General features: G+C 42.8%; 1 protein-coding gene across 4 annotated transcripts in view; it reads left to right on the top strand.

Annotated features, from left to right (window-relative positions):
• esrrga (estrogen-related receptor gamma a) overlaps positions 1-26,521 on the top strand; it is a 135,046-nt gene that overhangs the window by 54,021 nt on the left and 54,504 nt on the right. For 2 of the 4 annotated variants that reach the window (XM_047581302.1, XM_047581301.1), the window contains exons 1-2: positions 12,997-13,342; positions 23,572-23,730. In XM_047581302.1, the coding sequence (XP_047437258.1) occupies positions 13,287-13,342; positions 23,572-23,730 (215 nt within the window). In that variant the 5' untranslated portion in view covers positions 12,997-13,286. Of the gene's footprint in view, positions 1-12,996; positions 13,347-23,571; positions 23,731-26,521 lie in introns of those variants that run through there. The other 2 variants (XM_047581303.1, XM_047581304.1) reach the window with 2 other exon arrangements.

Genomic DNA, 26,521 nt, shown 5'->3' with positions numbered 1-26,521 from the left:
GGTACTGTCAATCATCATAAAATCACAAATGAAAAAAGACTAAAATTTAAAACTAAAAAAAAAAAAAAAAGTTGGTAGAGGAACCCAGATTGGGTTACCAGGGAATAAAATGCCTAATGACGACCTCTGCTTTATGTCATCAAATCATTTAACCTCTTTTATGTCATTTGAACACTTCTTTGAGACATTCAAATGATCAAATAACAGAAAGGAGCAGATAGTGAAAGGTGTGAAAGAGAAAGGGAAAAAAAAACAATTTTACACCAGAGAGAAAGGGAACGTAGATGGTTCCTGGGGCATCCCCCTGTGATAGTGGCATGTTCCCCTTGTGTCGCAACAAGAGAGAGAGAGTGGGATCGACAGAGAGAGAGATGTCTAATCTTAGAGGGTAAGGGAGCGTGGACTCCCCAGGGCTTGTCATGCTCAGCACCTTGTTAACCAGACATCTCTCTTTCCATCTCTATTTCCATCTCTTTCTCCACCTTGCTTCCTCTCACTTTCTAGCTACCTGCCCCTCTTTCTTGTTAGGCAGGCAGAACAGGCGTCTCTCCTCGCCTCCCCCTTTGCAGCTCATCATCCGTCCGTCCGTCTGTCTGTCTGTCTGTCTGCTATCAGTACCTATAATGGTGTATAAATTTTGTAATGATTTTGCTTGTGTGTCTTCTTCTTGTCAGGTGAAGGAAACGTCTGTCTCTGGTTAATGGAACATCAACCAAGGTTAACAAAGAGTGGCAGCTAAAGTACGGACACACACATAAACACAGGCACACACACACACACAAACATTGCCTCTGAGTCTCACGTGTAAATGCAGGAGGGCTCGGTTGCTCAGAGTGGTCAAGCCTTGCGTGGTAGTTTCCTCCGTGTCCCCCAGTGAACCCCCAAAAGCCTGAATGAGCCTGCGTCTCCTCCCAGAATCAGAGTGATACTGAATTTTAGGCGCACCATTCCCACAAACCAATCTCCCAAAAAGTTGTTGTGTGCAAGCAGCGCTGCGCGGGAATAATTCTTTCCCGAATGGCTTGATAAATGATGTCCAATGAGTCTTGCTCATGAACAATTTGTGACGACAGAGTTCCAGGCTAAGGCGTCTGTGTGGGACTACAGGGTATTATGCTGCTTAGTGCTGAGCTTTGAGGTTTCAGGATGCTGTAAAACAATGTGAGAAGCACTTTCTACTCGTTCAGACACTGCCGTAATGAGAAAATACTCTTAATCCAGCTCACACATACACACACAACGACACGCGCAGAGGCGTATTTCTGCTGCCGAGTGGTTTCTTGGTGAAAGCATATTGCGAGAGAAGCAGTTTAAGGAGTGGCAATTATAGTTTTGGACAACGTCATTGATTTAAACTCCTGATTAGAGGAAAGGTGACAGAGGTGGTACACACAATGGTGAGTGTAGGGGTGGGGTGAGGATGGGGGAATAGCACAAACACACACACACACACACACACACACACAGCCGTACTCTTTCCGTCAGTCATGGGAATGCCTTAGAATGGCAAGGGTCCCCCCCTCGCTCCCGCTTTCATGTTTCTCTCTCTTTCTCTCACACACACTCACTCTGTCTCTCTTTTTCTCGACACACCTGACTGAAATATTGATGTCTCCCAAGCGCTGCTGTTCATGCCTAAGTGGTTGTTTTTGTTTCAAAGAAAGAGTGACTGTTTCACACACGCGCACATACACACAAAGAGAAAAGACGTAGAAGAATGTAGTCAAGAGACGAGACACATGTAAAGTTGCTTGATTGCACGTGCTCATAAACAGGTTATTAAAATACGGCGCCACAAAAATACAGATGGTAAAACTTATTTTGTATGAATTTTGTCGCTCAGCAAATCTTACAACCTGAACATGTCAGCTTTTCCCTGGAGTTTTTATCTTTATCATTCATAGACAAGTTTCTATTCTTGGTTTGGTTTATGGTGCAGAAACTACTTGGTTAAGGTTAGAGAAGAATCCTATAGCCATGTTTTAGGAACTAATTGTGACTGCTGGCAGAGCACTTTGTACAAATGCTTGTCGCAGGCACAAGTTGGACACCTCGTATGCCCAGACAACACCTCTGTCCTTCTGGTGCAGATTTGTTGTTTGAGATGTCAGAAGATACTTGATCTACATTATAAAATTAATAACTGTTCACCCCACCATTATCTTCTCCCATCGCCTTGACAGTTGGTTTCTAGTGGACAGTCCAGGATTTGGTTGCCGAGGCAACCCATGTATATTTCCCTCCCCAAAAGATATCCATCTGGGTTCACCTGAGCCAGTGGTGCTCCCTTTCCAGATGGTGACGTTGGTGGTTTGAATCAAAGTCATGGGCGGTTTGTCCTTATTGTAAAAGTTTGGGGAACTCTGTATTTGTGCCATATGTCAGTCGGCAGTCATCGGCTCTTACGTAAAAAGCATAATTTCTGTTGCCTCAACGTTGAGATTAGTTAACTTTGTCCCTGCAGGCTTTGTGTTACTAAGGTGTCACTACAACGACCTGAAACCATTAGCATTCCATAGCCTTGTGTCACCACGTCACTGCTCGTCTCTCCCTGTGTGTGAGCCTGTTTACTATCGACTGGTCGGATCGTTTCCGTAGGGGAACACCTTTAGAAAATGTTGACATGCATAGTTAAATTGTCCCCGAATGTCAACATGCTGAGTTCTATTATTCTTGAATTTTATTTCAGTCCCAGTGGCATTCGTCTCGCTGCTTGGCAGGAGAAGTGTATGCATGTATGAACACACCCTCGGTGTTAGATGCTGTTCTGCTCCGTGCTGCCTTGGCGTCTCCATTTAGCATATCCTATTAATATTAGATGAGAATCATTTGTATCTGAGCCCACCATTGACCTTATGCTGCAGTACATGTGTATGTCTACATACCTGAGCCCTTGTTCTCAGAGCTCGAGTACACGAGATGTGTCCATTTCCACCAGGTCCCGACTCCTTGCACATGCCTTAGCTCGTTGTCTCTGTGCAAAAATAAAGATTTAGGCAATTTGTGCAATTTATTGTTGCACACACACAATAAACATGTCGGTTAAATGCTCGGGAGAAAATTGAATGACCAGGTTGCACCAGAATATCCACTTTCTGTCTGATACCTCTTTCAGTGAGATCCCAATTAATCCTGTGGTATCTGCACTGCTACGAGATCCATTTAGACTGTAGTGCTGTGACTGTGTGACCTCTCAGTGTTCGTGTGTGTGTGTGTGTGTGTGTTTTCGGGTAAAGCTGGGGTCCGCAAGCTGATGTCAGATAGTAATTGAGTAACTCTAGTTCAAATGTGTCTCCATTAACTCTACCTATCAGTGTGAGCTCACTCTGAGCCTCTAATTCACCCCTGGTTTCTAACTCTCAGGGCTTGAGAGGGAGGCTCCCAGAATCGTAGTTCAACTCTCACATTTTTAGCATTTCAAACCTTTTTATGTAATACCTGTCTGTTACGATGGTTACTTTAGTAAACAGACTTAAAAATAACAAACTGATCAACAATATAAAGCCCAACATCTTATAATCCGTGGGAAAACACACCAGGCAGTTCTCTGATTGTGGTGGTTGAATGGCAAACCTGGCTATTTCTGCACACTAACCTTTTGGACTATTTTATGTTTTTCATAGGCAGCACCTCTTCATTGTAAGAATGTCACGATCGTGACTAACTCAGCCACTCAAGAAATTTAGGCAGTCATGTGATCTGTCAGCCTGTCAACAAACTCCATGGCTGTTCCAACACATTGGAAGAAAAAACTTTTTAAAAGGCAAAATGTTTTCTTTCACTTTTACATTCAAATCTAGTGTTGTAGTGTTGTTTGCATCTCGTCAGATCATCTGATCTCGTCTCTTGTCATGTTGCAGTTTTGTGGTATCGGCTAATAAATCCACATGAGCTTAACAGTATTTTTACTGTTAAGCTCTATTATTATAATATTAATAATATTAATCTAATATTATAAACTGTAGCTGTCATTTCATTCAGGTAGCACCTCAACCCCCACACGGCTAGAGCCTCTTTTGATAGAGGAGTTCAGGCCTCTTCAGATACTGTACTGTATGTGTTTCGCATTGTGTGTACATGAGTGTGTGTGTTCTTCTTCATCAGTGTGTCCTCTATGCCCCTGTATTGTTCCCCACATTGTTTTTCTTCACAAAAAGTCATGGCCTGACAAGGTGCTGCGTGCTGTAAAAATTATGCCTTGTTTATACGTATTTATTTCCCCTTGACAGTTTAATTATTTCTGGCCCCATTGGAGGAAACCACATAAAAAACTCCCCATGTTCACACAGATTCTAATTAGGAATGCTGGGAAATTAAAACAGAGTTGTTTCGAAATGCTGTCATTTTTCCGGGGCCTCGTCTTGGAATTATGTCTCAATCAGCACAAGCGGAAATAATTACTTGTATACCTTCTAACTGCCAACATTTACCAAATGGCAAAGCAATTTACAGCCATCATGGCCCGAGAAGCAATCATTGGGCCAACTATAAATTCACAGGCCGACGGTTTGGAGAGCAACATTGGAAGGAAGGGTTATTGTGGAGAATTAGAGAGCGAGAGATAAAGGCTCGGGCTGTGTCTTTCTACCTGTGCACTCCCTCGCTCTCTGTCCCTTATTTTCTCTTTCCCGTTCCCTTTTCTCCCACTTCAGTCCCCCTCCTCACACCAATCATTCTCACTATTTTAACTCTCTTTAGTCCTCATGGCCTTCCCACTTAAGCCTGCATCTTTCAGCTTATTTTACAGTGAAAGCATCACATCGAGCACACACACTCAAACACACACACACACGCCTCAAATGGAGGAAGCGACGATTAAGTGATTATTTTCACACACACCATTAAACATACTCACTGCAGGCCCAGACATAGACAAAAGCCCGGATAAAAACATACATGAGCACAGACACTTAAACACCCGCACACACCGGCTTTAAAGTAATTACTCACACACGTCATTAGACACAGACACAGATGAAGTGGAGTGTGTTTATGTTCTGTGTATCTTTCGGTGCGGACTCTTGTAGTCCGAGATGTGGTCCCCTTTACTGGACGCAGTAATCTCATCCATGTCATCCACACATTTTTTTTTCATGGATAGAAAAATACATAGCAACAAGAAACAACTGAACAATAAAACAAATTTTAATGAAGCTGTTAACTTTTGACAAACACAGCTTGGGAAATTCAACAATCAGTAAACAGCAATTTTTTGTATTATTTATTCATTTATTAAATGTCATAGCTTCCTGCTTCAACCACATGGTCACATCTCTCTATTGTGACTATTATATTGTATTTAACATCCACCCCGCCCCACATGTGATCAACACACAAGCACACAAGGTGGAAGTTACTGTATCGTTGTAGGACGGAGAGTGAAGTAGAGTGATGAGTAAAGCAGTTCAATGTAATGTTTAACATTTCAAACATGCTTATGTGTGTTTTCAGAGAATGTTACTTAAGTCACAGACATAAAACAAAACTGTACAATTTAAAAAAATATTCTATTCTTTCAATAGAAATCTATGAGAAAACACCACAGATTGGAGTTGTGCTCATAGTAAGTGTCCTGATTATGGTGGTTGAATCGGATTAACAAGCACATTACACCATTTTTCTGTCTATTACTTTGTTAATGTGCATGTTTATTTATTGATGGGAACCAAAGAATGTGAATTGTTGAGTTTTAATTTGTTTGGGAAAGTTTTTTACTTTCAACGCTACCAGTGACTGACGCGACACGTATTCAGAAACCTCGAGAGAAATAGAAACACCACAAATGTGTTCATGTATTCTCTGACAGTTGGGAACCCCTAATTTTCCCCACATGAAGTTATGTTTCGGATCCTATATGAGTCAAAACTATATGAACTACACAGGCAAATCAAACATCCGTGCACTCCAGTCTGAAACTTGCAATTGATGTCAAATCTTGTGTTTGCTTGTCCTTGAACGACACATTTTACCGTCGGCTTTCCCCTCCCCTCCACCTTTCCCTCCCCCCTCTTCCTGTCTGTTTTATCCCTTTTCCTCCTTCATCTCGAACGTACACACGCTCTCTCTTACCGTCTTTATTAGTAGTGAAATTATTCACTTGGCTTGCACCTCAGTTTGAATAAATTGAGTGTTGAACTATTGAAGAGGGGGGCTTTTTTTGGCAGGCACACATGAGTGTACGAGTGTACACGCGTGTTATGTGTGTGTTGCGCTAACAAAGAGGCCGCATTGAGAGACAACTAATCCCAGTGGAATAGCCCACTCATGTTCTGTTTGAGAGCGGCGTAATTAAAGGAGCGCACCTCTCCGAAGTCACCTATTTCAATACAAAACACTGCTTTATGCAGACGCAGGCGGAGGGAAACATGTGCGCGCACACACAGACACACAGACGCACAGTACTTTCTTACCCTGGCAGAACTCGCGCTGTATATAATTACATGCTGGTTCTAATTTATCCCTGGGAATATATCAAACCTGAGGACGAGAAGGGCGCGGGGAGAAGGGATGGAGGGTGAGGTGGTAGCAGGGAGGTTTGGGGAGATCATTAGGTCAAGAGAATGTCAGAGAGTAGGGAATCGGTGACAGAGGTATTTGTTTAGCTGCTTTTACCAAAGGAAGCTATGTGTTTTGTGATCAGTCAATTATTGTACCTTCATTTCATCTTCTCAACATTTCTCTAAAAAGTTCCTATAGTCACTTCAAACTCATAACTTGTGGCATTTCCTGATGCCTTTTGCACATAAATCAAGTTTAATTTTCTCAAAAAATAAGTTTTATAAATTAGTCACCACTTTGGTATTGGCTTCTATTGACAGATGAACATGAAATGTTTTTTTGGTGTCGACCCGTGAGGCGGGTTGGAAGTCTTGCTCGGGCCGTGTGCTCGTGCAGTTCGTGGCAGGAACATTATGGAAATCATATGCACACACTAACACACATATCGAATGTTGACATCTATCATGTCTGCCCCGTCTGTCCACGGATGATGAGGTCACACCTCGGTCCGGCCCAGAGCCGTCCCCTTTGTCCGTCTCCATCTGATGAGGTCGCTCATGTGGTGAGGTGCGGTCCAGCCAACCTTCAGTCTCACCGCTGACAGGATGCTGACCACGAATGACCCAGCATTTGTGTCTCTATTTTTATGTGGGGGGAGAAAAAAATCTTCTATCTTCTTGCAGTCCATGAAGAAACTTAATTGTGGAAACAAGCACACATCGTATTTGTGTACGGTAAATGTGGAAGCAGTTGTGTACGAGTGTGTTCACATTAAACATTTAAATGTAACATTAACAGTGGAACCTTGTGAAAGTTTAGATGAGGTCATTCCTACCTTTATGTGAATGTTAAACTCCCATTCTCTGCATGACTCTCTTTCCGAGCCTCTGTTCGTCACCTAATTATACACGTGCCGTTCTCTATTTCTCGCCACCTCTCTCTGTGCGGTATTTGTGTATGTATCATGGTGTTGCCCACACACACCTCTGTTCTCCTAGCCGAGAAGCCTGCCTGACCTTTGCATGGAATAACCGGACTGTCACATGCCTCCCTGTTCTAAAGAAATCGCAGCCTCCCGTTCCCATGTATTTCCGCGTGGACACATGAGACGGCTTTGTGTGTCAGGTGCGCTGTGCGTTTGCCCTCTTCAAACTGCATGCAAACCTCCACACAAATCTCGTTTACTGTAACGGTGCGTTGCAGTCAGACATAATTGCAGCGTTGTCATCGCGAGCGCGCGTCGTGCACGTGTGCACTTGGAATTTCCACGCAGCCTCCTCCGAAGGTTACCCCGGACAGAGTTTTGGTGACAGGCTTCAGAAAGCCCCCTAAACCCGGCAGCTTTTCCCAGCAGCTGGTGTTCTCTCCTTGGCCTTGATCACTATCGCTGTCCCTTCCCTCCCCGCGGGTACTTTGGTTGACCTGCACACGTGTCCCCATGTGCACAGAATGGTACAGTGACCAAAGCAATGGCTTTTCTAATTTTTAATGGCAGGCGTCGGATTTTACCGCCAGATTTGTTTGTCTGTGTGTGTTCTGCAGAGTGTTGATAAAATGACCAAACCAAATAGTTCCACCAGTGCATCCGCTCTTTTCCTATGAAAACAAATGTCCTGCAAAGTAAACGGATCTTGCGTCTCTGTCTAACTTATTTCAAGTTCATTTTTTAAAATTGAAGGCTGAAAACCTCAGCTTCAGTGAAGAGAGCTTTGAAGTGTCAGAGCATGTGTTTCCTGAGCAGGCGCTTAGGGAAACTAGCTATGTGGACATACAGTAAATCCACATGTGCAGTGTGGACTTGACTTTTCAGTTGTCTGCATCTGTGTACTAATTTTTCTTTAAGGAAATCTTCTCACGTCACGTGCAAAGCCAAAGAGGCCTCAGGTACTTCCTTGGTGATTTCCAAACTGGGGGATTTAAGGCCAAGTTTACATTTGTATACACATTTATGGTTTATAATGCAACTGTTTCAGTTATTACAGCACGGTGGCAAAGTGGACCTTGTGCTTGACCACTGATAGCTGGGATAGACTGACCCCGTAAGCAGTGACTGATGGATGGATGGATGGAAGGTCACTTCATATGAACATGCATTGCAACAATAAAATCACATATTGGTTATTTCATTCATTAATGACCCTATGTTATTAATACCAGTTATATGAGTCATGTGTTTTTAAATGATACATTGTTTATTTTATTTATTTAGTTACTGCCTGCCTGCCTGCTGCTGATACAGCTCAGTTATCCTAAAAGAATCAATGTTTCATCTTAACACAGCGTGAACGTAACGGCCCTAAAGCGGCAAAGCAAGATATTTGGTAACACGAATAAACACACTCACACACAGCCCGAAATGAACTGCGGCTTAAGAGCAGGTCTTTATCTAATAACACCTTGTGACTGCAAAGCCTCTCACTGCTATTGCAGTCATTGGTCACAGGGATGTCCTTTTAGGTCTACATTTCAATTTTTTTTGCTCCCTGCTTTGAGATTCTCTCTCTCACTCTCTCATTTTCCTCCCCTATCTCTCGCTACCTTTTCCTCTCTGTGGGTTCTGTAGGAAGCTGGTTGGAGCAGCAGGCAGGGGGTCTGTGGTCAAATCGGCTGTTTCCACTCTGTGTTCTGCTATACCTGCTGACAGAGCTATCAGATAACTTAGCTCCATCTCTCCTCTTCCTGCTGTCGCTGTAGCTGTGAGTTGTGTGTTTTTGTCTGTGTCTGAGAACTGAGCAATTGTTATTATTGGTGTGATTTGTGAATTATGATTCATGCGTTATTGATAAACACACTTTTAAGCACATAAACACTCTTGCACACACACACACACACACACACACACACACACACGCACACACACACACACACAATGTGTAAGTGCTGCAGTTGGCTGCAAGCTGACCAGAGTCCACAGCTCCCTCTGTTGGTCGGCAGTGAAGTACAATCTCTTCCTCTCTACAGAAGCAAAGTCCAGTTTGTGTGTTTTGTAAAATCTCCAAATGAGTTCTGGTCAGTTTTGCTGCACTTTTAGTTAAGATTTCAATTGAGCAATGAAACAATAACCACTCGTAGTAATAATTTAATGCGACATAATGATCATTAAATGCCAATTAAAAAAAACAAAACCAAAAAAACATTTCAATTATCAACAGCGTCACATTTTTGCTCATCGTCACTGGGCTTTGTTTGCAGTCGTTGCCTCAGCTTTGTGTGCGACTGGCACACGCGTGTCGATGGGCGGCCGGGGGGTCAACTGCCTAAGTGGACACCTCATGAATTTGCGTTAGACGGTTTTGACCAGCGCAGGCACACATAAACACACACTCCCATATATTGCCTTGAATGAACTTGCTGTGGCCTATTGAGTGATGTGATTGATGTCGGTGAGAGTTGCAATAGATAATTCTTCCATAGACGTCAACAGGCCGCCACCACGGGGTCAAAACACACACAGACACACACACATACACAGACTTGAGAGGATTGAGATGAATGAGAGCTTTTACATAACAACCGCATCCCAGAGATGATGCAAATAACCTCTCGTACGCATTAATTAATTGTGACAATAGTTTTCAATTGCAGGACAATTTTATTTTAGTCTGTATTTTGCATGTAATGTTTATTAATTCAAGACGATGTTAGTGCTGGAGCCAGCAAACCAATATCCCCACTTGCGTGAGCGCACAATTTATTTCCTTAGCTTTTATTGTTATGGGTTTGTGTTTAAGAGGTGTGTGAGGTGGCCTAAAGGGGTCACTGTCAACATACACACTGGCTGAGAGCCAATCAATAGTCTGGGGAGGTTGGGTGTGTGCGAGGTCAAAGAGGGAAAAGAGGAGCGAGGCATGAACACAGAGCAAGTTTGTTTTAGGGTCAAACTGAAATGACAGGATTTTTTGGGATAGTATTTACATAAAAGAACATGGAGGAACATGGTTTTATGTCCTTGATAGGACTTTAATGTCTCACCATAACAACTTTTCCCTATTTGCATAAAAGACAAACACATACACACGGTAAAACCTGGTCCTTAGATTTCATTTTTGTCTTTTTAACACATTGCTGCTTCCACTAAAACCATTTTCTGTCACCTAAGCATCACTCTCTAGCACAAACTGCATAAATTACAGAATGTGGGAGAAAGTGTCACAGAAAAGAAAAATAATTCTGAAGTAAAGCACCACAAAAAAAAACGCCTCCACAAGCACAATCATTTCATCATAGATGTACTATTTAATTTATTTATTTTTTTATAAATCAGTTTTTGTCCAGACATTTGTTTGCAGTGAAGCCATGTAATCTTTCCTTCCCATTGTTTGATTAAGCATTATGTGAAATATTTGTATGTATAATCTGAGTTCCTGCCTCCCGTTCTTTCTTTACAGATTCAGAGATGACAAAAATATATGTGTGTGTGTTTGCGTGTGTGTTAGAGACAGAGGTTTTGGTAAAGGATTTGTTTGCCCAGTAGTGACGGCAGCATTGATTCACACTCATCTTTGTCGATGCTTATAAGCCTCTGGATACATCATAACTGTGTGTGTGTGTGTGTTTGTGTACATGAACCTCACAGCATCTGTGTATACACGGGTTTAAATGCATGTCCTTTAGTGGCAAGAGGCGAATGGAGGTATGTGCGAGCAGTGTGTGACTGTGTAACTAACCAGTTATTCTTGGAAAGATGCAGAAACAAGTTGTGTTGTGTTTCTGTTTGTCTCCTTCTTGCTCTTCTCCTACTTGTGGAATCACGTTTTGGTTTTTACGTGCAGCAACTTAAATCTAGAAGAACTGTAGAAATGAGGTGTTTAGTGTAAATATCTGTATTTTCAACGTGTCTCTGTACAAGTCAGGTACCCAGATTATAGGAATTAAGTAATGGCTGTAATCACAGCACAATGATTAATGGAGCTACACACGGTTTCTTTATCAGCACACAAAGCCAATATGCACATTCCACCCTAAGAGGCATATTTCTTTTACGTTCTAACTTCATTGTTTCAACATAAACCTGCTGTTAACTACTGGAAACGTTGAACGTTTCACCCAGTGTTTCACGTTAAAGAAAATTTGAGAAAAACAGTCTGGGGTTACTGTTAGACACACATACACACGCATACATCAAAGCAGGGATTGGTTTCAGGAAATGTTTTATTATCTGTTCAATTCCAAAGCTGCTAATCACAACCACTCTCTTTCATCTTTGCATTCCCCCCTTTTCCACCCCTTCCGATTTCTTCCTCTGTATCTCCCTCTCTGCTCTACACTCCTCTCTTCCCCTCCATCCGGTGTGCAGGGTTAGCAGACCGTTAGAAAAGTCAAATAGAAAGGAGGAAAACATTCGTAGGAAAGAAAGGAAAGAAGAGCGAAGGAGCGTGCGGCAGAAAGTCTCCCTATGGGCTTTGTCTTTTTAGAGAAAATCTTTCCCTATACGTTTCTCTTCCTCTTCCTCCGTCTCCCTGATGCTCTGAGACTCGGGGGCTTCTCCTGGAGAATCCCTCTCTCACCGGCAGCACCCAGGATCCAAGACGTTTGGAAATCCTGGGAACGCACAGCCGAGAAGACGGGGAGCGCGACAAAACAGCAAGCAGCGGGGAAAACCCTGTCCCAATCATTCCCAAATCATTCCACAACAAAGAACAAGCGCCCTGGAATTGCCATAATCTCACATTTTACTGCTGGGCTGTGATGGGCTCAGCTGCGCGGCGTCTGTGTGTGTGTGTGTGTGTGTGTGTGTGTGTGTGTGTGTGTGTGTGTGCGTTTGCAGTGTGACACGTTATTCGGGCTTGGGGTGTAGGGTCAAGCAGGGTCACACTCCTTCCTTTGATCTAGCAATTCTCTGGATGCGATGGGGCCAATTTTACGTTTGGTGAACAATTTCATATTTTCTACATGAGGGACGCCTCGAAACATGGTGCGGCACAGATGTTTAGCTCCTTTTGTTAAAAAAAGAAACAAAAAACAACAACAAAAAAAAGATTTTTGTTCTTAAAGCCTTTAACGTAAAATAAGAAAAACTATATTTATTTTACATATTGTCTTTTTTAACAGTTTTTTTTGTCAGTGACATTTCCAGTGGAGCTGCTGAAGCAAAGTCCAGCAGAGAAACTAGTTAAGAAAAAGGGGGGCTGGACAAAAACACAAAGAAGGAAAGAAAGAACGAAGCAGTGCGGCTTGTCTCGCTTTAAACCTTTTCCTCACCTGTCTTCTTCCCCCGTTCCCTCCTTTCCTTCCTTTCCGCCCTCCTTCCCTCTTCCCCTCCGTGCTCTTTGTCTGATCCCTCCCTCTCCACCTGCTATTCTCCCTCTCTCTCTCACTCTCCCTCCTTGTATCCACCCCTTTCCCCACCCCTGCCCGCAGCCATTGGCCAAGCGTCCACCAATCGCCGCGCGGCCGGGACCTGAGGGACTGCATATGCAAAACGCTGCTTAATATTCATGAGCTGCTATCGCGGCTTTAAGTCGTTGATTAGGACAGCGGCACAGCTTTCCGTCCCAACTGCCCGGCTGGCTGGCTGTGTGTGTGCCTATAGCCCCCCTCTCCCCGGCTCCCACAGACACAGTGCGCACACACGCTCCCCTTCACATCCACGCACACACGCAGAGCTGATCAGTGCAGGCGGCGCAGAGCCCGGTAATTGTATTGCTCCCTCCAAGTGGAAGGAAAGGACCGCGAGAGAGGAAGACGGGAGAAAGAAGAGGAGGAGAGATATTAAAACTTTGATTTTTTTCGAATTTTCTTTCCGTTTCCCTGGAGGAGGTTGACATGACAATGACCCGGTATCGCCGATGGATTCGGTAGGACACCACTTATCCGAGTGTTTTTTAATGCACTCTGAACAAGAGTAGGTAAATTTTACCTTTTAATCTTCTTACCTTTTCTCCATCATCCAACTTGTCATTGCCATTGTCTGTTACACTTTGAGTGACTGTGCGCGCGAGTCAGTGAGCGGCTGAGTGTGTGTTTGTGTGCTGGTATGCAGCGGAGGTGGCCGGCACCATGTCAAGGTTGTTTCTGCTGTCAGGTAGCACGCGTTCACTGTCTGTGTGTTAGTGTGTGTGTGTGTGTGCACTTGTGTTTGTGTGTATGCGTGGCTGCAGTATCCGGACGGCAGCTCTTACTCAGTGGGTAGAGGAGCGGAATTTCTGTCCCCTCCACCTGAGAGCGACACACACACTCCAACACACCTGAACACACACACACACTCAGAAGCATAAATTCATTTAAAACCCAGAGACAGCGTTACTTTTCACTTTCTCCGTCTTCGACACAGTGTTTTACTTTGATTGCTCTTAGGATGAGGTGAGACGGCAACTCGGGCAGGACGCGTCCACATGCTCGTACGCCTGTGCATGTGTGCGTACTTGTGCATGGGTGTTTTTAAGCGCATGTTTGTCCAAGCAAAGAATCAGCAAGGTAACAGGGCATTAAGGTTACAGGAATAACGTGGAGAGACGGGAGGAGAAGGGGCCATAAGTGAGGAGGAGGGAGGAGGACAGGGGGAGAGCTGCGCTCTTAAATGCCAGAGGAGGTAGAATTTCAGACGGGCAGCTCAGCGTGTGGCCCGGCACAGGAATTAGAGACAGTTACGCACACTCACACACACACACACACACACACACACACAAACAAGAGAGTGCTGCTGAGCTGCTCCTTTCGCCAACGCTTAGCTCTTTTAGTTGTATGTGAAAGAAGCTGTTCAAAAAGCAGATTAACTGATTGGCAGAGCGGATGGCAGCGTGTGTGCATATATGTGCGCATATTTACGGGAATACGAAATTAGACAAACAAGCTAATAAAGTATCCTAATACCCACACTCTTCTCCAACATTTCAAGGTAAAACGGCTCTCTGAAGTGAAGTGTGTGATTCAGTAAGTGGACATCACTCTCCTTTTGCATAGAGGGATGAATTCATTCGTGGCACTGACAATGTCAGATTTACACTGATCACATTTAAAGCCAGGCTTTTAGAGTGAATATGTGTTAAAATTATTTAAATAATAGAAATGTTTAGATCAGTTTTGCGGCGATGTCTTTGATTAATTTAAAATGTGTGGCACCAAATCAAAGCCACGGTTTAAGTGTCTTTACGGTGGAGGACAGTCGGAGGTGGTGGACTGAGAGGACGAAATCAAAGCAGAAGCTGATGATCGGTGATATCGTGATGTGTTTCCCCAACATCATGTGTTTAATATTTTTTAAAGACAATGGACAGTCTTGGTGTGCTTTGACCTCGCCTCATCTGTGTGTGTGTGTGCTGTGTGTGTGTTTTTGTGCGTGTGTGAACGCCTTTGAATTGTTCTTAACAGCATCTGGAATAGTGAGGGACATTTTAAGAGGAAAGGCCATTCTTTAACAATACTCTCATCTTTCATTCATTTTAAAATATGAAACTTTTTTTTTTTACTGTTTCTACGAGTAAATAAATAAATAAAATTAAAGTAACCCTCTTTGAACCACTTATTTGTAGAATAAAGGACTGACTGAGCGCATTTAGTTGAATCCAACTTTCGGTGAGATTGAGTTGAAGAAGGACGACTTTAGAACTGCCTTTCACGCTGATTTCCTTTTGTCAATCGATGGAATATTTAAAGCAAAGTCTACATTTAGTGCAATTCCAAATGTAAAGACGAACAGTCCGTGTGAGCGGTGGTCTTCCCACTGCAAAGCGCTGTGGTGTATTTTAAGAATCTGCGACAACTCAGGCTTTTAATTCTGATCTGGACAAAAAGAGAAAAGACTTTTGCCCAGTGACCGGTGTCTGATGGGTAAAAAGTGTGAAGCCTGCGATCTGTGTGAAATTACCCGTTAACACCCTCTGAAAAAAAACGCTTTCAAATCCAACAATTAGACTTTGGTTTGTCTGTGTGTTTCAGCGAGTGTACAGAAGCTCTCCCTCATTTTTTTTTTTTTTTTTGTAGTGAACCCTCTGATCCAGTCACCCGTCTGTCCGCTCCTTCATCCATTCACTCGTCCATCGATCCATCCTCCGCTCTCTTTCCCTGCTCAGGCTTTGCCTCTTTTGCTCCCAGGCACTGCTTTCCTATACTAATTAAAATATTAGGGATAATGATGATCATACTGATAATAATAACAACAAGTACCGCTTAAGCTGTTAACATAATTGCATTCCCCTCATGCCACCATATACATACAATTTGCATATCATTAAAATACATTTCCTTCAGTGACTTTAGTGAATTTGGTGTTTTTCGTCGCTGGGTGTGAAGGAGACGGACGGGTGGTGCGAACTGCACCGCGGCCGTACACATCATTCAGGGGAAAGTGTGCAGTGCGTTGGAGAAGATAAACACAGGGCAGCATTAAGTGGTTTCCTTCAATTTTTTTTTTTTTTTTTTAAACTGATCTGTCTAGATTAAATTTTACTCACAAAGGAATGATGATGATTTTTGGTGATTGTTTTGTTCCTGCAGTCAAATAAAAGATTTGGTGCATGTGTGAAATTACACTCGATCACAGAGTTCTCCCGGATGAAGATTTGAAATTTACCAGATGAGATTTATGAGTCCTTTATAAATGAATTAATTTAATCAGTCATATTTATTTACATTTCAAATAGATTTAATGATTAACCGCGTGCTCAGTTTTTTTTTCCTTTGCAAGGCTTAGAGCGTTGCATCTCACGGAATAAGACGACAAATCCCATTGTTTTAGGTCACGTTTGGTCAAATGATTTTAAAGGTGTCATAATGAGGATTTTTTTTTTTGTTTTTTTCAGATTTGTTTTTGCGACATGACCTACTACTTTTGACAAATTGACTGAAGACAATCAAATTTGAAGAAAAATCCCACCTGAAGGCCAGCCGCTCTGCTGCCGCTCTGTTATCAGCGAGTGACTGAGGGAAAGATCAACCTATGTGCAAAATTAAAAAGTATGAGGAGAAAATACCGCAGAGCATTTCTGGCATGTTTCTTAGTGGCTTTCTTTATTTCCACTGTCTGGTGCACTCTTTTTTTTTTTTTTTTTTTTTTTCAGGCAATCAGGGAGAAAACGCAGTAGAGAGATAGATAGAGGGGGGGAGTGGGTGGCGGTGGTGAGGGGGAGGCGAAGAGAGATTGCGTAAATTAAAATCCTTTTAATCTCCTTATAAAATCATTTACTTAATTCATCTGTCAAAGCATGTCAATATGTGATGCACTGATTTGCTGGCTGTGCCCGTGTGTGTCCTGTGTGAGTGTGTGTGCGTTTTGCATCAGTGTGTTATCGCACACTGGTCCGTGCCTGCTTACGAACGTGTGTGTGTGTGTGTGTGACCTATTGATGGTTTGTATGAGGAGAGCTTCATCTCCTTTTTTTTTTCGTACGTCTCCGGGCCTCGTCCGTCTGCCCCTGCCTACGCCGTTCGTTGCGCGTCAGTTTTTGCATTGTTTAAGCTCAAACGCACACTCCTGCGTACGGCGGCCTCTCTCTCATGTGAAGGGTCCGGGCATTCCAGTGGTAATTTAGTCCCGTAAAGAGAGAGAGAGAGAGAGAGGGAGAGAGGGAGAGAGAGATGCAACGAGAGAGACAGACAGAGCGAGAGGTGGGAAGGCAGGGAGGAGGGGGTTTGCTTTTGTCTGACACCAGCACTCAGGAGGTCCGCTGGACACACATGTACGCATGAATGCACACACACACACACACACACACACATGTGGGGAAATGCGCGCACACACACACACGCAGCAATAGACAGAATTTTTTGGCACATTCGCAGATAAAAAAGTGACCAAACTGTGTCCGATGCGATTGCGCATCTGTTCACACGAGAATGCAGGAATTAAAAGGCACCGTCTCACGTTATAAATTTGTATACGAAACCACAGAGAGGTGACAACAAAGTGGGATGAGCCCTGATGATGGGAATTTCTCTGATTTATGTCCAATCCATCATTGCTCTGTGTTTGTGCGAGTGTGTCACGGGTCAGCGGCGGCCTTTATGCGTAGAAAGAGCCGTAAGAGAGACTGTACCAGCTGTGGCACACACACACACACACACAGGCTGCAATTAGCCATTACACCACATTGCAGATGAAGATGTGTGTGTGTGTGTGTGTGTGTGTGTGTGAGATTGAATGCCAAAGTGGTGATTGAAAGAAGAGAGGGAGTGATATATAGTGAGGAGCATTGCTGCTCATCTCTTCTCCTCCCCCCGTCCCTTTCTCCACGGCGCTCATCCGCTCATCCCCCGTGTTCCATCATCCATACATCTCCGTCATCCATACATCAAAATGTGCATTCAATTATTATCAGTATCATCACTATCTATCTATCAAATCATGTGTGGTTCATCGAAGAATTACCCTGCGGTTTTAGAAATATGCACAATTATTATTTTTTCTTTACATTTTACAAAGTTTGCTTTAGAAAACTTTTTCTTCAATATGTTTTACGTATAATTGTTACTATTATTATTATTGTTATTTTTTTGGTCAAAGAGTCACTAAATCGTGAATTCAGCTGTTCACTCGATAAGCTGCGCTTTAGATCAAGAGACCGGTGCATGCATACGTGTGTGTGTGTGTGTGTGTGTGTGTGTGTGTGTGTGTGTGTGTCCATCGTGTTGTGCTCAGGGCTTCTAATGCTGCTTCTCACTCCTAATGGGAGGAGACAGCGGAGACCGGGCCACAATAGAACAGATTTAGATGGAGAGGTGCTGTGTGTGTGTGTGTGTGTGTGTGTGTGTGTGTGTGTGTGTGTGCGTGCATGAGTTAAAGAGAATGGAGAGAATGATGCGGGTTCAAACGACTTGTCTGTCTTTTGCACTTTTTCTGTCGGGCTGTCCGTGGGGAGAGCCCCTAACGATTGGCTGGTTGGGTAGTTCTCTCCCTCTACATGCGCGGGCCGACAGTATGATTAAATTGTCATTGTTTCGACGGTGTGTACGGGTGGTTCAAAAAGAGGAAGAAGAGAAAAAAAAGAGGGGAGAGATACAGCAGAACAGAAAGGGATAGCTACTGAGGGTACGAGAGAAAGAAATGAATGACCATGCCGCCTTCCGACTGACAGTGAAATATTCCCCCTCTCATCCTCCCATCATGCTTCATGTGTGTGCCTGATGGGGAGAGAATGACAGGCCAGCCCACCACCCCACCTCTCTCTTTAGTTTTCTTTTTTTTTCTTCTTTTACGCTGCCTTTTTCTACCTATTTCCATCACTCATCTGTGCACTCCTCTCCTGGTGTAATTCGCCAACTTTCCAAAAACCTGCCTCCCATCACACGAACATTTATTTAACGCCGCTTATGCGTCTTTAACAAACGTTTTCTCTGAATCAAAGAGCTGTGGTTCAGTAACACCTGAAGGTAAGACTCCTCGGAGGAAACCGTTTATGATGTATGTTTAAATTTTCCTGCTCAGTGCCCCCAAACATTTACTGAAATAGACTTTCGTTCCCACTCGCTTCAATGAAACACAAACAAAAAACAAGACGCGCTTATGTGTGGCTTTATTGTGTTAGTTGACGTTCTGCAGTGTTTTTGTGGAAATGGAACCACACGTTTTTGCAGAGCTTTATTTTGACCTAAAAAATGAAAATAAAAATTAGCTCAACAGCGTTCGTGCTCAAACCGTCCCGACGATCTAACTTTGTTACGGGAGCACACGTGTGTGAACGTGTCGGTCACATGTTCGGATGCATTGTCTTGAAGATATTGAGAGGTCTTTATCTGGAAACGTCACAATCAGAGGCCTCATTTCTCTGTGCGTTACATTTTAAAAATATTTTTCATAAGCGTTTGGATTTTTTCTTTTTAAATTTTTTTTTTTCCTGGTTTTAAACATTAGCACCGTATGTATTTTTTTATCATTAACTTTAACAATCACAAATGAGGAAAAGTCCACAGCTGCTAAGCGATTTCAAATCTTTCAGGTGTGCCGTGTTGCTGTTTGAAGAAGACAGCACTTCTGTGCTCAGAAACTAGATTTTTGTCTTTTTATATCTCTCTTTTTCCCCCATATTCTGAAGTAAAACAGTATCAGTTGGACAAATATTTGACACTTTCAACTCTGGCAACTTTACATAGCACCGACAAGGTGAAACCTTTCGTTTGCCAAAATATTTATACATACAAAAATATATAAAAAAATATTGTATAAATTATTAAAATACGATTAAAATTATAAAACAATACAAACACTTCCTGCCCTCAGGAGTTGCGTTCCTCTGCACAGCTGATCCGCACTTTTCTTCACCTCTGCGGATAATTCATTTTCCCTTTATCCCTGCCTTCCTTCACCACTCACCACCCCCCCCCCCACCCACCACACACACACACACACACACACACACACACACACACACTCCTCCTCTCCCTCTCCACACGCCCCTCCCTTGTGGAGCTGTCACCTTTCTGCACCCGCTCAGTCCCTATTAAGGCCGACAGCCCATCTGCCGCCTGCCCCGCTAACAGCTCCCGTCGCTAACGCTAACGCGCACACACATCCGCATCCACAGAGACACACACGGGGCTGCGTCCTGCCCCACCTGCCCCGATTCATGTGCAGACACTCAGAGGAACGTAGACGGACACATTTTTCTATAAATATGTTCCTCCTCTCAGCGTTCATGATTACCTAATGACTGCTTCAGTGTGCTCAGGACGCACAAAAATCAAAATGTCATCCTTTCGCCCGCGCAGACTTTTTAGGCAATTTTTAGGCAATGTTGTTTCCTGTAGGAGGTAGTAGTTCAGAGTGTGGGCTACAAGTGCAAACGAAAGAGAGAGTCAGCAGCCCTATCTCGACACCTTTTCAAGAAGCCAAGCAATAAAAGAAAAAATCATTTAAGATTCGGTGCTATTGTTAAAAAGCAAGAGAAGGAAAAGAATAAAGGGATTATGGGGTTTATTATTTTTATGTAGCAGAAAGTGTGTATTTATTCTCTGCTCAAGCACACAAGACAGACCGAATCTAGGTTTTCCTTTTCACCATAATCCTACAAGTTAGACGTCTTAGTTATTTCATATGTGTGTAAACCACGCACACAACTAGCAAACTACGTTTATGCATATTTATGAATACATATCGTACGTGTGAATAACATCACACTGTCCTGGCTAGAGGGGTAATTAGGTAGGGCTGTGTGTGTGTGTGTGAGCATGTGCGCATGTCCTTGTGCCTGTGTGTGTGTGTGTGTGTGTGTGTGCATGTGTGTGTTGTGGCATTTGCTCCCTTCAGGGAAAGGTGCATTTTGCATTAGCAAGAATGGCAACTGTCTCATCAATCACTGCATCACCATGTCTCTCTCTCTCACTCTCACACACACACAAACAAACACACACACACCCACACACACACATATTGTGTCATGGTCATTCTGTTCACAGATGGGCCAGCAACACATGAGCGAGTCACTGAGCATCAGAAAGACACCCACGATCTCCTTACTCCTTACACACACACACACACACACACACACACACACACACACACACACTGGATGTTTGTATATGTGTGTGTGTGCTGGTGCTGCTTACATGTAGTGACAGGAGCGTGAAATAGGTTAGGTAGAATCACACAGGTTAATAATCTTCTCTTTTAACCTCTACTTTTTCTTTATATGCATATATAAATATTTATGGTGGGAGCTATTTATTTCTTGAAGTACTCATACTGGGATTCTGAATGAATATAATAAAAAAAAATATTTAAATGTTCCAAATTCCTTTCTTCATCTGTAGTACTGTGCGCGTAATACACTTCTTCTCTTGTGCAGTTGCCCTGCATTGAATGGCTTCTGGTAACGCCTGATTAAAACCATCGACTGTTGATTTTAAGATGCCTGTTAGCCTTATTTTAATCTTCTGGAATGAATCAAGACCGTAAGAAAATATCCGATTACGTGACCTTAATTAGTCGGAGCAATAGTTAGTTATCTTGGTTATAGAGTAATAAGACAGGAGCCCTTTGTAATCCCCAACTGTTTCACTGCCCAGGTTAATGCAGGTAGCAGGCAAAGCCTTTTTGTCATTTAGCTAAAATTCTGTAATAGTGATTCATCTCGGATCCTCTACTTCGTGGTTCACGGCAATTACGATATAAAGTTAAATTTATTAGTTAATTTCTTTTTCCTTTTTTTTTTTTGTCTTGATTAATCCCTACGAAAAGATGTAACTGAACAACTTTGCATGTGACTGTGAAGGCCAGATTCAGACAACAGTATCATTTGCACATGGCACTGGATGTACCTTAGCACGCTGTGACACTCCCCAATAAAAAAAAACAGCAGTATTAAGTGTTGCCTGTCTATATAGCATTGTGACACCGCAACCAAAGCCAATAAGTGTCTGAAGCAGCAGCAGCAGAAAGATATTGATTCCTCCTATTCACCAGAGTGGAACTAAAACCTACATATTACACACCCTCTACACCTCTCGCTGAGCCGGCCCCGCTCTGTGGACGGATGGAGGGGCTGTCAGACAAGTCATTGGTCCGTCTACCTGTCCGTCTGCCCGGCCCTCACCTACAAACAAGAACCCACAGTGGAGCAACATCCCACTCACACGCGGAAACACAAATGTCTACGCAGGGGTTGTTTGTGTGGTAAACACATGTCTGTTAGTTTGCAACACATACAAACATCCTGCTCTGTTTACTGATGCACTGTCCTGGAGGAAGCGCACACTCAGGTACACGTTAATGCAAGGAAAACTCCAACAAAGCTTAGACAAAATCATGTGCTTGGAGACGTTTGGATTTTTATCCTTGTCCCACTTGAAACAATAAGTTAAGTCGGTGCCAGGGAGAGAAACTTATTCTGTTTCAATTGGTAGAATCGTTCAGACAAATTAAATATCGATGATAATTGATTTCTGTCTCAGACTCGTTTCGGAATCAGCATTAGTGTAATTATTTTAGTGCGTCTGTTACAACGCAAAAAAAAAAAAAGAAAACACATGAAAGGCTGGAAGTGCGTCGAGCGTCGCCAGCACCTCCGCACTCTCCATTACTTGAGGCCGATCGCTGTATTACTAGTTGTGTTTTGACATCTCTTCCCCGCTCTGAATTGGTTTCCGTATTTTCCATATTTTGCGTTTGTAAAGTGCTTTTCTTATCACAAGGCCCGCTCCGTTCTCCCCTGATAGTTTTGTTTTAAATGTAGGACACCCGCACTGTTCTTTTACAACCAGCCCTGCTCTTCTTTGACGTCAGCCTCCATCCTTTTCTTCAGTGGCTCTGTGTTATTTAATTATTTCATTTTTTTTTTTTTTTTTTTTGCCGTGGATGATTTTGATTCTGTTGCCCGCGGTGACCTTATCACCCCAGTGACAGCGCTTCCCCTGACGCCAGCGCTCGCTTTGATTGACGCGTGGCAGTACCTCCTCTGGTGCATTTACTTTTATATTCCCTCGGCCTGAAAGCCTTTTTTTCGGGGCTGAAACTGGTAAAAACTCCTCTGACGTTAAGTGAAGCTGGAATGCGCTTCTTGAGCTGTCCGACGCCGCGACTGATGCATGTGCACACGGGCAGATGTATTTGATAGAAATTTGTTAACACATTCCAGGACAAAGGTCTCGTGTACCGGTTTGAGTTTACAGCCCGTCCTCTGTCTGGAAGTTGTCTGTCTGCCCGTTGGCGTCCTCAGTCTTAAATGCCTTTATTTGAACTTGCGTTTCTTTCTACCTACTTGTGTTGGAGCTGTCAACTTATTCTGATACAGAATCAGTGTGTGTGAATGCGTGTGTCCTTTCACTGTATTTATAACATCCACCACTTTCCCCAATACATTTGTCACCACAATTACTGTGAAATTAACTTTCTGTTGTCTGTCAGTATGATGATCTTCTGGACATATTTTTAGAGATGTTCTTTTTTTGTTCTTTTTGTATTTGGTTTAAACTGAGACATGAAAAATAGTAAATATTCAATAATGAGACAAAGCTTTTCTATTTTAAAACTCGTCTACATTTAGTTTTATGACATGATTTTAGTGATACTTTATCGGACGTCCCAGTAGTGAAGCCGTGCCCCGGCTTCACTTCCCCGCCTGCCGTTTCTCTGTCTTTCTGTATATTTCTCTACCGTCACTGCCATTTCACTTCCTTCTCCGCTTCCTTTGCCGCTGCCTGCAGAATGAACTTATCGAAGGGGCCATTGGTGAACAGCAGCAGTGAAGATAACTCCAAGTCAACGTATGGTAAATGCGGCGCTGGCGCCTGGAGGATGCACCAGAGCTACGATCCACTGGAAGCCAACCACATGAGAGACGCACATGCCCTCTACAACCCCAGGTAAGACGGTGTGATGAGAAGAGGGCAAAAAAATAAAAAAATAAAAAAAAGAGTGAGCAGATGACGCAGAAGGAGGGTGACTGTAAATCTATGAATCTGTTCAGTTTTACACAAAAGTCACACTTGACCTCTTTAAAACTCGGATGAAAGAGAAAGGAAAGCCAAGCGTTTTGAGACATCCAAAGCCGGTGTGTGTGTGTGTTTTTAATGGTCAGTGTATTTGAGTGTGTGCGAGGCCTACTGCTGAGAGAAGTAACCTTTCTCTCTTTTTCATTAGGCTATTAGTATTTAGAATTTTATGACAATTTGGTTTATTACAGCAGCCTTTGAAGGAAACTGTCTGCATCCACGTCACTAAAGGCAAGAAGCAGCAAAAAAAAAAAATGTTGTTTTAGACTAGTTCACAATAGGTATCATGATCCAGTAATTTCTTTTTTAGTGAAAAGAAAGAAATAAACTAATACACTGTAATTCTTCCTAAAAATAGTTTCTAATATTTTTGAACTCCCAAATCAATCAATATGTAATTTTTAAAATAATGTACGTTCATCTGGGCAACCCTGGTTCAGTTTTTTTTTTTTTTTTTAACGTTTTCATAGTATGTGTCAAGTATCACAAGAAATTGGGATTCAACTTCTGGCTCAAGGACACTTCAGTAGTGCAAATGCGTCGCAGTGCAGAGGCTTCAAATCCTATCATTTGGTTGAAGGACATTCTCTTTCACCATTACAGTCATTCCCCCATGCCATCTGCATGTGCAATAAAACCTCAAGCAGGAAAGGCTTCAATCGAAGTGAAATTTCTCTTTAAAGTTGTCCGGTGGAACCAGTTCTGAGTTTGTGTTGCTGGGGGCAGGTTTTTACTGAGGGCTGCTCTGTCCATTTTTAGAACAAAAACTGTAAATACGCAGCTTGTTTCATGTTACAACACAGGAAATGCGCGCGGCGTGAAATGCAGACACACATTCTCTTCCTCCACATTCTTCCTCCTCCTCTGCCGCTTTTTCTCCCTGGCTTTTAATAATTAAACATCTCTCTGGATAAGAGTCACAGGCATATGCTGGTAACAAACTGTAAGTAACAGTTTTCTTTATAATTACCATTTTTTTTCCTATAGGTTTCTGGTTTTGTCTGATATCACATTTCAGTCTCAGGTTATTTTTGTGACCATGCAGCATGGCCTCACCAATTAACAGGAACATCTTAATGTTTTATTGCATAGCCCATTAAAACACTATTGATTAGTGCATTGTTAGCCCTTTGTATATGTGTGTGCGTGTGGGCACTCTAGACCAGGAAGTCTTAGTCCAATAGGATTTCAGGGTTAGTCTGGGTCAAGCCAATTAGAGGTCTGGCAAGCCATTCTCACGCAGACCCTCAGCCAGTCACCGAGAGGAGTGTTAGTAGCACAATGTGAATGTGTGTGTGCTTTCGGTGTGTTGGCAGACAGTGAAGTTGGGTGATGAGAGGTGTAAAGGTTTGCCAGGGGGTTGGAAGTCACGCCATGGCATGAAGTCACACACCACGTCCGTCCACGTAGACAGACACGACACACTGCTCCACCATGCAATGGTCCTCGTTTTGACCTGAAATAAAACTGATTGTAATTATGAATTAACTTGCCAGAGAAAAAGAGAAAAATAAACTTTTACTATCTCACGGAATTTAACACCAAAAGCAGTGAGTCCAGTCCCACTAGCGTCCCAGTGAATAGAAACAGAAGCAGCTAAATGGAATTCAGCCGTCATTAATTATATCATTTACTGCTGTCACAGCAACGTGTCCCATTCCTTAAAACAAAAGTCTGTAAAGACAAAGTAAATGGTAAATAGCAACGATGAAGGTAAAAAGTCAATTTCAGCCAACACACATGCATTTGTTTCCCCCCCCACACACACACACAGTAGAAGAAGCACATTTTCACACACACCTGCTGTATGAGATCACATGAACACTTCCTCAGGATATCTGACCTCCAACTGCGGTGATAGGATTTAGTCACGATTTAGACACACACTCTCTCTCTCAAGCACAAACACACAGAAAAGGAGAAAACATGCAATTCCCATTATAAATAATTATATATATATATATGTACATGTTACAAGTATTACAAAACTACATTTAAATTATAATGGATTCATATATATATATATTTATTTTTTATCTTACTACAAAGAATGACATTCCCTTTTGATATTACAAAGCTCTCATAAAATCAAAGCTATAACTGTTTTACACAAGACAACATGAAAAAAATAATTTGCTTCATTTCCCGGAGCCTTTTCTCAAATCAAAACTTTTTCTAAATTGTGAAGAAATTCCTAATGTGTTCTTGGACATCTGCGGCTTTCATTGGACAGCAACAATATTATTCCTCTTTTTATTTAGGCCATCAAACCATGGGAATGTGATTAATGTCAGGCAGCGAGGGTGCGCTTGAATACACACACACACACACACACTTTGCTGTAAACTGAGCCCAATGTAATCATAATGATAAAGCAGATTGCCTTAACACACAGATGGGCCTCCCAACAGCTCTGTGTGTGTGTATGCGTGTGTGTCTGTGTGTGTGTGTGTGTGTAAGTGTGGACAACGCTGATTGGATTGCAGATTTATAGAAGAGGATTACTGCAGGAGCAGAGAGAGAGGGAGAGAGAGAAAAAGAGGTAGAGGGTTTCAGACACTCACCTCTCATTAACTTCCACCCCGCCTTCACCTCGGCTCTCCTTATTCCCAATCATGGATGAACACGCACATGTACACACGCATACATATACGCAGTTAGG

The sequence above is a fragment of the Mugil cephalus genome, chromosome 3 (genome assembly GCF_022458985.1).
Source record: "Mugil cephalus isolate CIBA_MC_2020 chromosome 3, CIBA_Mcephalus_1.1, whole genome shotgun sequence".
Lineage (NCBI taxonomy): Eukaryota > Metazoa > Chordata > Actinopteri > Mugiliformes > Mugilidae > Mugil > Mugil cephalus.
This window is presented reverse-complemented; position numbering and strand designations above follow the sequence as displayed.